The following is a 15,966-nucleotide window of genomic DNA, read 5'->3' on the forward strand; positions in this document are numbered from 1 at the left end:
GGTACAAAAAAAAAAGAGTTGGAATGCTAGCTTGGATTTTCATTAACTCCTGTATCTATAGCGATCAAAATGAAAACAGATCTAAATTTTGATGCCTAAAATGTAAATCATTTTATTTTAGGTACTTAAAATAGTATTTATTCAAGTTAGATGATTATTTATGAAGTTTATAAAAAATATAAAATATGATGGAGCATTAGATTACCATAATTACGAGGAATCTTAAGAATTAGAATAAAGGAATTATTTTCCTGTTAACTTATTTAAATAAAAAATGATAGGGATTCAAATTTAGAGAGAGAGTTCATGCTTTGTTTTTTATATATAAAAGTCTTAATATTATAAATTACACTTGTTCATAGTTAGGTTATTTTCTGAGTTTGAAGATTTATTTGAAATATGGAAGGGTTTGGGTAAAAATATAAGTTTGAAAAATGAGTTTAGGTAAAAAAATAGGCTCGTTTAAAGTATGAGCTAAGCTTGGGCTCAAACATTCAAGGCCCGAGCTTGGCCCAACCTGTTTCCTAAGTTTGTAATATATTATATTATGTTTATATATTATGTAAATTATAGCACATAAAAATTAAATCTATAATATATGTAAATATTAAAAATTTTGTTAAAATGCTTATATATAGTTTTAACTAATGAAATATATATAATTATTAAGTACTAAATTAAAAATAATATAAATGTTTTTTAAAAATTAAAAAAAAATGGACAAGCCTATAATGGGCTTAGGTTAACCATTTACAGATATGAACGACATTAGGCAAAATTTTAGGCTCATATTTCGGGTTGTGTCAAGTTTGCGCAAGCACAAAGTGTGTTCATATCGTGCTTAAACTTGACTAGAACCTAGTCCATGAACACCTCTATTATAAATACATCTTTGAGAAACATAGAACTAAATTAGTATAAAACACAACGAATAAAAAATCAGACAAAAATTGTCTATGACATATGTACATGTTTGAAACAGAGACTCACGTATAGCAATTGTGCATGATGAAACTTGAACTTGAGTGTTTAAGGACCCAAGACTTCCATCTTAACTAATAATGCTAAATCCTCGTTGACAAAACTGATGCTCTAATAAGTTCACTAAAAACAAGTAATTTTTGGGTAAATTGCATTTTAAATCACCCGACTTTAAGTCAATTTTCATATAAATCACAAAATTTTAATTTCATTAAGTCATAAAATTGAACTTCTATTATTAGCAAAGTAGGACCATTATGTTAATTTCATTGATTAAATTTAATGCAAAAGTTGTTTGAACATGCATATGGTAATTATTTTTAAACATGATGGAATTTGAAATATCATGTTAACTTACAGACTCGGTATGAGTTAATTGTTTCATTAGTGGCTAATTTGTCAATAATAGAAGTTGAATAATGTAATTTGACGAAATTAAAACTTTTATAAAATTAAAAATAAAGAGTTAAACAAGAAGAAAATATAATAAAGAAGAAAATAGATGGAAAAGATGGAAGTGACATGTAGAAATCCTAAAGAGGTTTGGAAACCAGATGAATCCACAATCCCTTTAAATGACTCTAATTTTTCTTTCAAAAAAGAAAACTTGGTAAGAAAAAACTTGAAAATGAACTCCACCATCTGAAAAATTTGTTAAAACTCTTCTAAAAGAAAACTCAAAATTTTATTAACTCAAAGTGAATAATAAATGAAATGCTTAAATTGTGTACAATGAAGAGCTTCTTATATAGACTAGCTAAGTACATCTAAATAAAACTTTGAAGTATACTAAAACTTTAGTTAATCTAAATAATAAGTATTTTTAAACTAAACTTTCTTGACATAAAACTCCTAAATAACTTAAAATACTTAAAAATTATCCAAATTTTGGAATAAATTAATAATAAAACTTAATAAATATAATATTTGGCTCATATATAATAAAATTAAGCCTAAAAATTAAACCTAATTTGATTTAAACTCGAATAAAAAGTCTAAAACTCGTAATTTTCATAATAAACCCGTCTAGAAATTCTGTTTGCGCAATCTTCACTAAAACGGTCATAACTTAAGTTCTTGAACTCAAAATCAAGTGATTTAAATTGTGTTTCGAAGCTAAGAGACAGATATTCAGACGCTATGAGAAATCTCAACCCAGAAATGCCTGGATCTCATCCAAAAAGTCATCGCAAGTCAATTGATTTTCCAAACTTGAAAATTGGTAGCTTTGGTGAATGAAATTTAATAAATTTCACCCCATCCGTGCATGTACCAAAACAAGTAACCACTTCATATGTTACTAATCTAGTGATTCATCACAAATTATACAAATCCATAATGATTTCACAAACAAGCAATTTAGCATATCAAACGATAGATAACACAAACTGTAAATCTAAGCGTTCGTTGCTTAGAAATCTTCAATCCTCAATGTCATTCGCTTTCAAAGATTTATATATATATATATATATCTTTTGCTTCAATATAGAAAGTGTACTGTATAGTTGTCGAAGCCGCCAAAAATAAATTCCTACTCAAAAATAAAACTATAGATAACAATAAGCAAGGTCAAATTCACAAGGACCGATGATAACTCTATTTCTTCAACAAAAGTAAAAAAATAAATAAAGATGGAGGGATTTTCAAGAAAACTCAAAATAAAAAGAAAACTTAAAGAGAACTAAAAAAAAACTAAATATAAAAATTAGCAAAAAAAACAATAATTAAAAAATTAAAGGAAAATCAATATGACAAAGCTCTAGCCAAAGATAAAATCTCCATTTGATTCGTGAGTTTGATCATTGATGTAACGATGGTTTTCAATATTCTTTAATAAACTAGTTATAGTTGTCAATGTCCTGCCTAGCATCCAATCTCTCCTTACTAACTCAATAACCAAGGGGCAGCCCACTTGAAATTACTTCTCTTACCAATAAACAGCCATATAACTTTGTACCTAAGATTTAGCTTACCAGCAACATTAATATCAAAAAAGACCTAGCTCTAACCAACAAAATCACCTTACTGGGGTTTATTTAAGTTATATCATATGCCCACATAACATAGAACCCATATATTTGTCATATTCACCTATGTTGTTTGTCACTAGTAATAGAATAAATTAAACGATTATAGATTTAACAATTTTGATTGATAGGGAAAATATTCTAAGCAATTGAGTACAAGCCCTATATAGAACAAACCTATATATTTATAATTAAATCAAAAGACATGTAAATACTAAAGAACAAAGAAAAGATTAAGAATAATTAGATCTCACAAACTTTGCGAATCAAATTTCAAAAACTCCTTTAACTAGAAAAATGAGGGTTTAATAATTAATAAAATAAGACAAATGCCAAAACAATAAGCTTGCAATGTGCTCCAAAATTCCATGTGTTTCTAACCTCTTAAAAGGTCTTATTTATAAAATCTATTTGGCCTAGATTATGGCTACAATATTTTCTTGGACTTCAATATTTGAAAAGGACAAAAATTAACTTTGAATCTAGGGTCAAAATGATAAGAAACTCCATGACACACAATCATTGGCGCCACTACTAAGACTTTTAACATTGGGGCTCACAAGTGACCGTGTTGTGGATCCAAATCTGGCGCTAGGGCTCCACAATTATGAGTCGCGACTCACTCATTCTTATTCTATTCTTTGTGTTTTTCTTGTTTTCACTCACTCATTCCATTTCCATTAGTCCTTAAACTTGCATCCCAAGTTCATATAAACCTAATTATAGGCATGAAACACCAAATTAATTAATAACTACTAAATCATATAGAATTAAAATAAAATTCATAGTGTATGCAAATGTGACACTAAACATGAAAATGAAGCTAAAACTTAATATTTTACTTCAAGAGCAATAGAAAGTAAAGCAATAAGGGACCAAAATATATGAATTATGAGTACTTATCACGTACAAAATCATATTAAAATAAATCTTGTTATTAACTCGTGGAAAGTAGTCTAATTTACTTTTAAACAAATTTAATCATTTTAAGTCAAATTAATCATGATTTAACTATTGGCTTTCTTATTCTAATCCTCTAATTAAAATACACTATTTCGACTAAATCATAAATTTAATTTAATCAAACCTTTAACTAAATTTAAATGAATTTTTTTAAAATTTTGAAAATTAGTTTAAACGCTTAATAAAAATGCATGAAATTAAAAGATTATGTACAAATAGAAATATATATATGCATAAAAGATTTTATTTCTTCATTGAGATAAATAATATTATATTTTAGAAAATTGTGCTACCAAGTGTGAAACAAATAGCATTGTTGTTTCACTTAATATTTCTTCTAAAGCAATCTTGTTTAGAATACTCGTTCAGAATATTTGTTGTTCGAGAATAGCTATGCCCCAAATAGCTATGTTCAGAATAGGGCTTTAGTTAGAACAATTGTCATATGGTGTAGTTGTTATTGAGAACAAATCATATTGAGAAAAACTAAAATTCGGAACAACTTTTGTTTAGAATAATGACAGCTCAATAATTGTTATGTTTAGAACAATTTTTGTTTGGAACAACTTTTATTTAGAACAGTTGTATTTTTTCGAAAGAGTTATTATTCAAAACAAGCTTTACCATTAAAAGCATCACTATAGAACATGTAACACCCCTCACTCAATCCAACTGTCGGGTTCGAGCGGTAGGATGCTACATATTAGAGCAACGTCTGACAATATTACAACATTCAACCAATAACATAAGCAAAAAAGTATCATTCACATTCTAAATATGTATCTCACTAATTTTCAGGTCATACACGAGCTTACGAAAGCTCTTTAGTTAACCCGAGCATGAATTAGGACAAAATTGTAAAGTTTTGAAATTCACGGATTGACGTTGCAATTTCACACTTTCCACATTGTGACGTCACCAAGTTAGTGAGTCACATCGCAACGTCACTCACTGTTGGCTCCCATTGCGACATTAGGAGTTAGTAGTCGTGACGAGGCCCTTGTTTTTGACAAAAATACCATTTGGTTCCAACTTAATAACATGTAACACAAACTAATTGATTCATGCATCATTTTTTACAATAAAAAAAATCTCAATTCCACCATTTTATGTTAACAAGATTGCATGCTCACTTATAAGAGATCAGATCATTTGGAGGTCGTAGGGTATTCTGATTATGATTTTGTTAGATGCCAAGATAGCAAGAAATCTACATCAGGCTATATTTATATGTTAGTTTGAGGAGCTATATTGTGGAAAAGTGTCAAACAAACACTTGTAGTTTCTTCCACTATGGCAGTTGAGTTTGTAGCGTGCTATGAGGCATCAAACCATGGAATATGGTTGTGGAACTTTGACACTAGGCTGCACATTTTGGAGAATGTAGAAAGGTCACTCAAATTATTTTGTGATAATAAGTCAGCAGTGTTGTATTCCAACAACAACAAGAGCTCAACTAAGTCTAAGTCAAAGCATATTGACATAAAGTTCCTAGTTGTGAAAGAGAGAGTGTAAAGTGGACAAATATCCATAGAACACATTGAGACAAACTCCATGATAGCAAATTCGTTCACAAAATGTTTACCACCCAAGGTCTTTCATGAGCAGACTGCTCATATGGGTGTTATATTATTTAAGGACATCATGGATTATTAGGAGTTTGTATTTTATTTCTTTATGTTTGTTTTTAGACATTTATATATTTGGTTGTTTTTTTATCAGAAATGAAGTATTCAGTTTATTCACTCTATTTTGTTATTTTGATACTGACCTCACTTAAGTTTAAGGAGGACTAGTTGGAAATAGGCATGTTTGGTTCACATTGCATGTAATTTCCATGCTACGCATTCATGATTGATCTATGTCATTTGACTATATTTATATATGTGACCATTGATGAGTTTAGTCATGATTAACATGACAAAGACTGATTTGATCCTATATGGATATAGTTGATGGACGAGGTTGTTATAGAATACCTATTATATGATAGCAAATTTTGAGCTCATAAGATTGTATATTTATCACGGAACATATGTTGCCTAAGTAGGAGATTGTTGGATTAAAATCCCCAATTATGGGCGCATATGTATAATGTATAATGCTATTATAAAGTGTGATACAAAATTCAGTGGCCAATTATGTTAAAAGTTTCATAGGTATTAAAGTGTCATGGACATAATGTGGAGATACCATAAGTTGTATTTATAATTTGATGAGGGGCCAAATTATAAATACCCAAAAACTAATTTAATAATAAGTTATTTAAAAAGAGGTAATTGTCCCTAAGAAATAGATATATCTCGTATTTCTTTTCCATCCCCATCAGAGAGTTATACAAAGAGAAAAACTATTTTCTTGGAAGATTAAAAACATTCTAGGAAATCTCCAGTAATGGATCCAGGTATGCTTCTGCATATAATTTTGTTCTTAATGATTTGACATGAAAGTTCCTGGTTTATATATGATTCTTCAGGCACTTACATTTGATACACTATTAGTGAAATTTAAAATTTTCACAAGCAGGGTTAGGTTGATAACAAGTATATATAGAGTGTAGTAAAAAAATTTAAAAAAAAAAGAAGAAATATATAAAAGAAATGAGACACGTCAAAAATTTATAACTTTACCTGTAGAATTAAAAAAGTGCATTGCCAGTGCAATAAATTATCACTCGATTATAGATATTTATACAACAATATATAAAAGGAAGGCCCAACAACATTTTTATACGTTCCTAAGAAAATTGCCTCTATATGTAACCCTTTAGTGGCACTTCTAAAAAAAACACCTATATCAAAACATATAGCGGTGTTTCTGCGATAAAATGCCATGAAAAACATATTAATTAACTCGAGACATGCAACTTCTCAAGGAAATTGTTTTGGCGCCAAACCTTTAATGGCCTTTATAATGGAAATGTAGTTAGATTAAATTCTTTAGTGGCGTTTTGTTGAAATTGCCGCTAATTGTTTGTGTATAATTTGTGACACTTTCTAAGAAAAAGCCACTAATTGTTTTGAACTTATATCTTCCTCCTTTCTTTCACATAATAGTTGTTATTTTTTTAGGAAAAATTAATGATTATTTCGAATAAAAATACTTGATGATGTTGTCACTGAATTGGGCCTTTTAAAACAAAGGAAGAAGTAAATTAGAAGTAAAACAAACAATTTTACTTTGTTTCATTCTCTTGTATGAATATTTTTGGATACATAGTTAACTTGATAATGGTTGTAATAGGGATGTCATTGTTAACTTTGTTTTCAAATTTATTTGTAGCAAAATATTTGTATAAAATTTTAATGTGTTATATTTGATTTATTAAAACTTATATATTTCAAGAATTTGTAAATGTAACATTTGGAGTTTATTAATTATATATTATTTTATATAATAATGTGAAAATACCATAAATTTGAAAAAAAATTGATGTGGTGTAATTTTTTAAATAAAATACATTTAGCGACGCTTTTCCTTAAAAATACAATTACAATGTAATTTTTGTAACATGGATATTAAGGGAGTATTTTTTTTTAATTTCAAAATGTCATGCTAAAAATTTAACAAAAGAATTATAACAACGTTAACAAATGGACTTAAATTTTTAAATTCGGAAAGTAAAGTGACTAAATTCTTAAAAGTAAAAGTATTAAGATTAAATTTTAAATATACGGCAAATACAAAAACTTTAAAAGTATTATTATATTTAAATTTTTACTTTATAATTTAATCAAAAATTAAATAATTAAATTGAAGGTTGTGTAACAAAGAAGTAGAAGAAAGGCCCAATAGTGAATAAACTTGATATTCTTGTTATGGACGTAGTTGAATCAAGGAAAGCACAATAATGAATGGATGATAGGAAACACAGGGGCTGCACAATGGAGATAAACATCGATGGACTGGACGGCACCAAATATGCAACCATGCATGCATCAAAATGGGCTCACACTACATCTTTCAACTTGTTGACAGTTCATTACTTGGATTGTTTTAAATTTTAATATTTCAAGTTGAATTTATTGAATTTTATTTGTTCAGATCATTTTCGCTTTAATAATTTTATTAGTATATGATACATTTGGTGTATGACTCATATTAGATTTTGATCTTTTTAATTTTGGATTTTTTTTCTTCGTATCATCATAGGGGTCAGATTGTTTCAGAGTTATGTTATTTAGGTTTTAGGCTCTAATTTTTCTAAAAAAACAAATCATTACAGGTTTAGATTATTTCGATTTCTATTTACATTAAGGATCAAAGCATGTCATTTATAAAAATTTTATTGATATATAGTCACATTGATTAATTATATGAATAATCTTTTATAATTAGAAAGTGTAACATTGTTGTTACTATAAATGATCCCAAATTATTGATTTATACAATCCACAAGGGAGTAAATTGCGAAAAAGCAAAACCCATAGATTTCGTAGAAAACAAAGGCTGGAGCTGCGGATATGAAAAAGGAGGCCTTCAAGGGTTAATTATTAGTGGGCAGACCTATAACATAAAATAAACCAAGCTAATATATATTTTGGATCATATAATAATATATGCAGACACGCTCTTAATAACAATGTCAAAGGTTGTTACATTTTGTATGTTCTTTCAATAAAGGCATAATAATTTCTTTTCCTCCAATTTTATATAAAAAAAAAGTTATTTTAGTACTTTATTTTTTTTGTCTTTTTTAGCCGTTAAATTTTTATTTTTTTGTCAAGTCACCCCAAAATAGATAGAAAATTTAACGTTTATTAAATTTGCTGACATGACACATGAATTACCACGTGAATGACATGCCAACATTTAATTAATTTTTTAAAATTTAGAAAATATTTAAAAAATTATAACTTTTTAAATAATCTTAATGATTTTTTATTTTAAAAATAAATTTTTTAATTTTTTAAACAAATTAATTAAATGTTAGCATGTCAATGTCAGCAAAGTTAAAAAAAATAACTTTTCTATTTATTTTGAGATGATTTAACAAAAATATAAAATTTTTAACTATAAAGGATGAAAATATAAATAAAAGACTAAAATAATGTTTTTTACAAAATTGGAGGAGTCATTATGGGTTTAATAAATAAGGGAATGTGGTCAAAGGTAAGAAAAAGACGTCATCCTCTTTTGTTGACAAGAGTTTTTGAAGAAAGCTTTAGGTGAAACTACAATTAAAGAATATTTAGTGGCACACTCACTACATAACTAAAAAAAGAAGTATATTAATAATACATAAAGAAGGAAAAAAAGTATTGGTATTTGTTAAACTTAAACATACCGAAGGTTAAAAACTTTTAACCTTATATCATGTTATTTTATTTAAATTTTACTATCAAATTTTTTAACATTAATCTCATTATAGGTTTTTATTATATTTACTCTTTTTGGTATAATGTCTAGAACTACTTATAATTCCTCTCTAACCCTTAAATAGGAGGATAATGTGTTTCAGCGCACTCGAACCCACATCCCCTACACTGATAACAATGTTAATATCAATCGAGATAAGACTCAATCATCACTATCAACTTTTTAAAAAGAGTCAAATCATTTTATTTTGATAAAAATACAAACTAAACAATTAACCTTTTTTAACAATCTTGACATGACAATCCACTTATATTTCATACTAATTTGACATGGCAATTCACTTCGTGCTATACTCGAACACACGTCCTCTTACATTGGTAACAATGTTGATGCCAATCAAGACTCAATCAACACTATCAGCTTTTTAAAAAAAGGTCAAATCGTTTTATTTTTGATGAAAATATAGACTAAACAATTAACTTTTTGAATGATTTTGGCTTGGCAATACACTTGTACTTCAAATTGACTTGACACTATTTATTTTATATGTTACGTTAATAAATTATAAATATATTTAAAAAATAAAATAAAAATAAGAATATAAAAAGTTCATAGAATTAAAACAAATAAGACAAAGTAAAAGTGGGCTGTCATGTTTACAATTTTTTTTGTTTTTAGAAGGTTAAGAGCCAAATTTAGCTAAAAAAAATAATGGTCAAATCGACAAAGAAAATGTAAATATTGATAAATAAAATTATTATTATTCCATTAAAAATATTTAATAATGGGTTTAGTCATTTTTTTACATTAAAATTTGATATTTAAGCCCCTTACTTTAATTTGGCATAAATTAGTTGGTGTATCTATGTTTATATATATTAAGTATTTTATTGAGTTGTGCCCACCTGAGTTGTAAAATCACTAAAATACAATATCATATTTAAATTAAGTTATGTTTTATGAGGGTGTTTAGAATGAGATTTAAAACTGAAACACCATTCATAATAAGCGTTTAACTTTACCATCCTAACCAAAGAATCAATTAGTTTTTATATCATTTATAATAATATATTTGTTACATAATTTTTTCACCACATCGTGAGTGTACCAAAAATATAATTTTTATAATGTTTGTTAGTAGGTCTAAATTGATCACATTGTCAGTTGTTGCTATTAAAATAATGATATAAATTTTTTAATATTATTAGATCGTGTAGTTTAAATCACATAAAAATCGAATCAACCATGTTTAACTAATAATAAATTTATATATCAATTGAATGCTTAAATATATTTAAAAAAAATTATGTACCATCACTTTTAAGGATACGATTAATAATATTATCAATGTAAGCCACTTATAACATTACAAGAAAAAGGATCAAATTATATTAAATTAAAATAGGTAGATTAAATTTTAAATTTCTGAAAAACAATAAATTACAAACATAACTAGACGGCTAGACCTAAAAAAGGGCATGACAACTTTTAAAAAGAATTAATTTTATATTTAATTTTAAAATAACAAAAGGCATAAATATCCTTATGGTTATATTTTTATACTAAAATTTGAGAGTTTTCTTTTATAATCTAAATCTATACCCATTATTTAAAATTTCGATTGAGTTGGTATCATTCTCAATCGAGTTTCAATTAATTGTAAAATTATCAAAAATTTAATATTTTTTAAAGCAACAAATATAATTTTAAGGGTATTTTTATCCTTTATTATAATTTAGAAAAATACATACACTTGAAAAGATTTAAACTCCATATCTTAAAATCTCTCTTATCTCAACTTTTACCAATTCAACCAAAGCAGCATTTGATTCTTATATCAATTATTTTAAATTTGTTACATAAAGATTTCAACCACGTTGTAGATGTGCATAATCTATTTTTGTTAAATATACGTGTATTTAATTAATTTGTGACATTGTCGATTGAGTTTTAATTCAATTAACAAAGACATTGTTGCCAATGCAGGAGGACATGGGCTCGAGTGCGCTGAAGTGTATTATCCTCCTATTTATGAGTCGGGGAGGGATTATGGGTAGTTCTAGGCATTGTGTCAAAAATAGCAGATATGATCAGAATTTATAATGATATTAATTTGTTAAAAAAATTAATGTGTGACACTAAATTTAGGGGGATTTTAATTTGAGATGCTAGGGTAAGTTTGATAAACTGAAACATTAAGTACTGAATTTTTACTAGTAAATTTTATAAGTGTTAAATCTATATTAGAAAGTTGTTTGGTAAATTAGTAAATATAAGTACTGAATATAATTATATTGTTTGATAAAAGTAAATATTGAGTTTTAGAAGATTATTTAATTTTAATTTTAATCTTATTAATATAATATCTTATTTTATTTTAGATAGTTTTGGATGAAAGATAGATATGATAATTTGAATATGTCATTTTAAAAAAAATGGTAATTTATTTCATTTTTTAATAAAATAAAATCTATTTAATATTTTCTACATTAAATATAACTAGTTACCAACCTACTTATTTTATTGAAAATTTTATGTTAAGTAAAAAGTTAAAATAAATATTAAATACATAAATTATTAAATGTTTGAAAATTTTAATTTCATTACGCATCCCAACTTCAATATAATAAAATAAAATTTAATATAATTTAAATTTTAATTCAATTGATATCAATATTATTATTCAAAAATACGAAAACGTTGTTAGAGATTATTGATAATCGATAAGGAAAGTTCCCAGGCCCATCATGTATGCACTGTCACGCACCTTCTTACATTTTCCATCCCTATTTAAACCCCCACCCTTCCCTTCCTTCTTCACATTTTATTTCCAAAATTCGCTAAAAACACGTTTTCTTTTTTCAACACCTCCAAATTTCCCTTAAACCCTTCCTTTTTACCTCAATCAACGCTGCTTTTCAAGCCCGCAAAAATAGTTCCCTTCCTTAAGAAATGTGTGGCGGTGCTATCATATCTGAGTTCATCCCACGGAAAGGTGGCCGCCACGTGACCGCCGCCGATATCTGGCCTAACTCCCCTTTCGTGAAAATCAATGGCTTTTGCTCTTACCGCGACCACTCAGTCTACCATTTCAAAAGATCCCAACCCGAACCGCCATCGTCGTTAGGTACCCATTTTTTCCCTTCATACTTTTGCTTTTCGTTTACTTTGGGTTCCTCTGATTGCTTTTTTTTTAATTGAAGCAGGTGATGAACAAGTGGAGAAGAAACCGAAAAGGCAGAGGAAAAATCTTTACAGAGGCATAAGGCAACGGCCGTGGGGCAAATGGGCGGCCGAGATTCGCGACCCTCGAAAAGGGGTTCGTGTTTGGCTGGGCACTTTCAACACTGCCGAGGAAGCGGCCCGCGCCTACGACCGTGAAGCTCGCAAAATCAGGGGCAAGAAAGCCAAGGTCAATTTCCCCAACGAAGACGACTCCTTCTCCACCCCGTACAATCTGAACCGTTCCACGCCCAATTCGAACCCTTGCGTTTATCAACAGCATATAAACAGTAACTATGGATTCAATTACGATTTGAATGAAATCGGTGGGTACGCAACTGACCCGATCGTTATATCTGGAGATGAAAATAAAGGGTCCGACGACCAAAATGTGAATCTCTGTTACGTCCCTGTGAAGGCTGAGGAACTTGAAGAAGAAGAGAAACGGCGAGAGCCGATGAACAAGGCCGTGTCGGCTGTGGGGGTTCAAGAAGAAAACAATGAAGTGGAGAAACTGTCTGAGGAGCTCATGGCTTACGAGAATTACATGAAATTTTATCAAATACCTTATCTGGACGGGGAATCGCCGACCCAAAACGGCGTAGCTCCGCAGGATAGTGTCGTCGGTGAACTTTGGAGCTTCGACGATGATGGCGTTGCTGCTCCGGAGACATCAACGGCCATGTGAGCCGACTTTCGTTTACATTTTAATGCGTTTGGGCGTTGTAAATTGGGTGAAAATTAATGATTTTCTGTCGTGAATTCTTACCCTTTTTTTCTAGTTTAGCTTTTGATAATTAGGATTTAGGATTAACTTCGTGTAATTTTCCCAGATTTGTTTGTGTTTAAAATTGTGAAATGCAATTGTAACCAAATGTTTTTTCCCCCCTTATATCTTCATTATATCCTGCAAGAATTTGATTAACCCAAAAAAAGAAAAAAAAGCTCTGGAAGAGAAAGAAGATATTTTGTGTTGGATTAATATAATTAATGATGATTTGATTAGGTTGTTTATGGAATGATTACTGTTAATTTTTATGACATTAAAAATGGTTTATGGGTTGCTAATTCTAGATGAGATTGGCGAACAGCCATAGAAGCTGGCAAAGGAGAAAGAAAGCGACAACCGACGGGTAATATTCCAAGTAAAAGTGGAAATGGCGGCGCTGTTGGTTTTGGCGCATTATAATCTGTGTCCGAACGGACTTGGCATGTTCCATTGTAAAGTTCCTAAGTCAGTCACGCCACGCCCATAGACCTAGGACATATGTAGAAGAGTCGTTACCTATCTGTAAATCTAATCCTGTTTTGAAGCTGATATATGTAAATTTGTTTTGGATCAGGATTACCATTTTTTATTCCATCATATTTTAAAAATATTATAGTTAAATTTTAATTTTTTTAATTAATCATATGCACATGCAAAACCCAAAATAATTAGTATAAAATACTTTTATTATAATATTTAAAATGATTGATTGATGTTGGTTTAAGCGCTAAAGTTTGAATAAATTTAGGTTTAAACAATTTTTATTAATTTTATATAAAATGTAAAAGAAAAATAAAAATATTTGCATGCTAAATAGCATGGTTTTTAATCATTTCATAACTGGGCTAAATTTTGATACATGGATGACATTAACTCAATCAAACTCTTATATAATAATATAGATGTAGATATGCAAATGCAAATGTAAATTTTAAAATTATTAATTAAATTTAACAATTTAATTAATGGGTAATCATTCTGTCCACTACTAATAGAGTAAACTCCACAAGCAGCTCTAAGATGATGCCAAGTATCTTTTTTAATTATTTATATTTTATTATGAAATAAATTTAATCACCATTTAAACTGTTAGTAGAGTTATCAGAAAATAAAAATATTTAAGCAATGACTTAGTTAATATAAGTTGAAATATAGACTTACTTAAATGAATTTCAAGTTGTAGTATATTGATTGGAAATCTATTTACTCTAAAATAATTTAGATTCGAATTATCATTATATCAAAAATAAAATTATTTGAATACAAAAGAAATATTAAAAGAAATTCTATTGGTTTATGACGCTTGAATATGGTGTTGGGATATTTTAATAATCTTTTTTATATCTTATAAACTTTTGTCTTGAAGAAAATTTAAATGAAATATTTTTGGGTCTTTTATAAAAATAATATTAAAAGATTAATTAATTACAAAAATAGGGTGAAGGACAAATTAATTATGAAAATGAGCTGTTTACTACACTAATTTTGGACGCCACATGACACATTGATGGCACCAATGAACTTTAAAAAATTTCTAACAAAAAAAATTTTAAAAGTAAAAAAATTATTATTTTTATTTGGTGACGCCAATCTTAAGGCGACACTCCCTTGATTAAATAAAAAAAATTGTTGTTTTAGAGATTAAATAAAGGAAAAGGCATTAATACATTAAAGGTAGGGAAAAAGCATTAAGATATTAAATGCATGAAAAGTTCATTAAGCATTAAATGTAGGGAAATGACTTATTGTTGGAACCATAAACTAGTTTTTTGTTTCACTTTTCCAACTTCTTTTTTCTATAATATTTTTTAAAAAATTTATTGGTGCCATTAATGTATTAGGCGACACCACAAAAAATATTTTTTTCACTTTTTTAGCCTTTTTTTTCCTATTAAATTTTTTAAAAAAGTTTATTAATGCCGCCAATGTGTCAAGCGACATCTAAAGTTATAGTAGCAAACACATCATTTTCATAATTAATTTGCTCTCCACCTCATTTTTATAATTAATTAATTTTTAATATTATTTTTATAAAAAATCCAACATTTTTGTTTTTTTTTCTTGTGATAAGAAAAGGAAAAAAATCCCTTTCTTATAAAACAAAGGGATTTTCTACAAACAATTGCAGCCCTTTCTCCCTATTAAAAACTATTTTGGCCATTTAAATGTAGCACCTAATTCTCGACCCTTAAGGAGGATCCAGGTGTCGAAATCATTTTTTTGAAAATAAAAAATTAGTTGTCGACTTTAAAAATAAAAAATTGGAGTCGCCACCGATCCTTTATTTAGGTGTGATCGGCCCACCTTAAAAACAAATTTGGTCTACGAAATTTGAGAAAACGGGTTCGGGAGTCAGTTACGCACAAGGAAGGGTTAGCACCCTTGTAACGCCCAAAAATCGTTACCAATTTGATTGTTTAATGTCTTAATGTCGAAGGTTAAAAAGATTTTTGTTAAACTCTAATGTTGAAATCTGAAACGGATAATCAAATATTCAAGTTAGATAAAGAAATCGAAACCCAATACGTTAGGGTACAATTTCTCAAAACTCCCGAACTTTGAATATCGTTTTAAAATTTTAAAGAAAATCTTCATTTCGAGAAAGCTATATGTCATTCCCAATGCGTTAGGACATAACATATTGAATTCCCGAAAATAATTTTTGCTCATACGTTTTGAAAAAGA

At 28.2% G+C, this 15,966-nt stretch overlaps 1 protein-coding gene across 2 annotated transcripts; it reads left to right on the plus strand.

Moving 5' to 3' along the window:
* Window positions 1-12,102: 12,102 nt before the first annotated feature.
* On the plus strand, window positions 12,103-13,396 carry LOC107926897 (ethylene-responsive transcription factor ERF071). 2 transcript variants are annotated; one of them, XM_016857845.2, is made up of 2 exons: window positions 12,103-12,417; window positions 12,494-13,396. In XM_016857845.2, the coding sequence occupies exons 1-2, from the start codon at window positions 12,243-12,245 to the stop codon at window positions 13,198-13,200; spliced, it is 882 nt and encodes a 293-aa protein (XP_016713334.2). In that variant the 5' UTR covers window positions 12,103-12,242; the 3' UTR covers window positions 13,201-13,396. The 2 variants fall into 2 exon arrangements, with proteins under 2 accessions (XP_016713334.2, XP_016713335.2); XM_016857846.2 differs by having other exon boundaries at window positions 12,104-12,417; window positions 12,497-13,396.
* The last annotated feature ends 2,570 nt before the right edge of the window (window positions 13,397-15,966 follow it).

This window comes from Gossypium hirsutum, chromosome D08 (assembly GCF_007990345.1).
Source record: "Gossypium hirsutum isolate 1008001.06 chromosome D08, Gossypium_hirsutum_v2.1, whole genome shotgun sequence".
NCBI classification, from domain to species: Eukaryota; Viridiplantae; Streptophyta; class Magnoliopsida; order Malvales; family Malvaceae; genus Gossypium; species Gossypium hirsutum.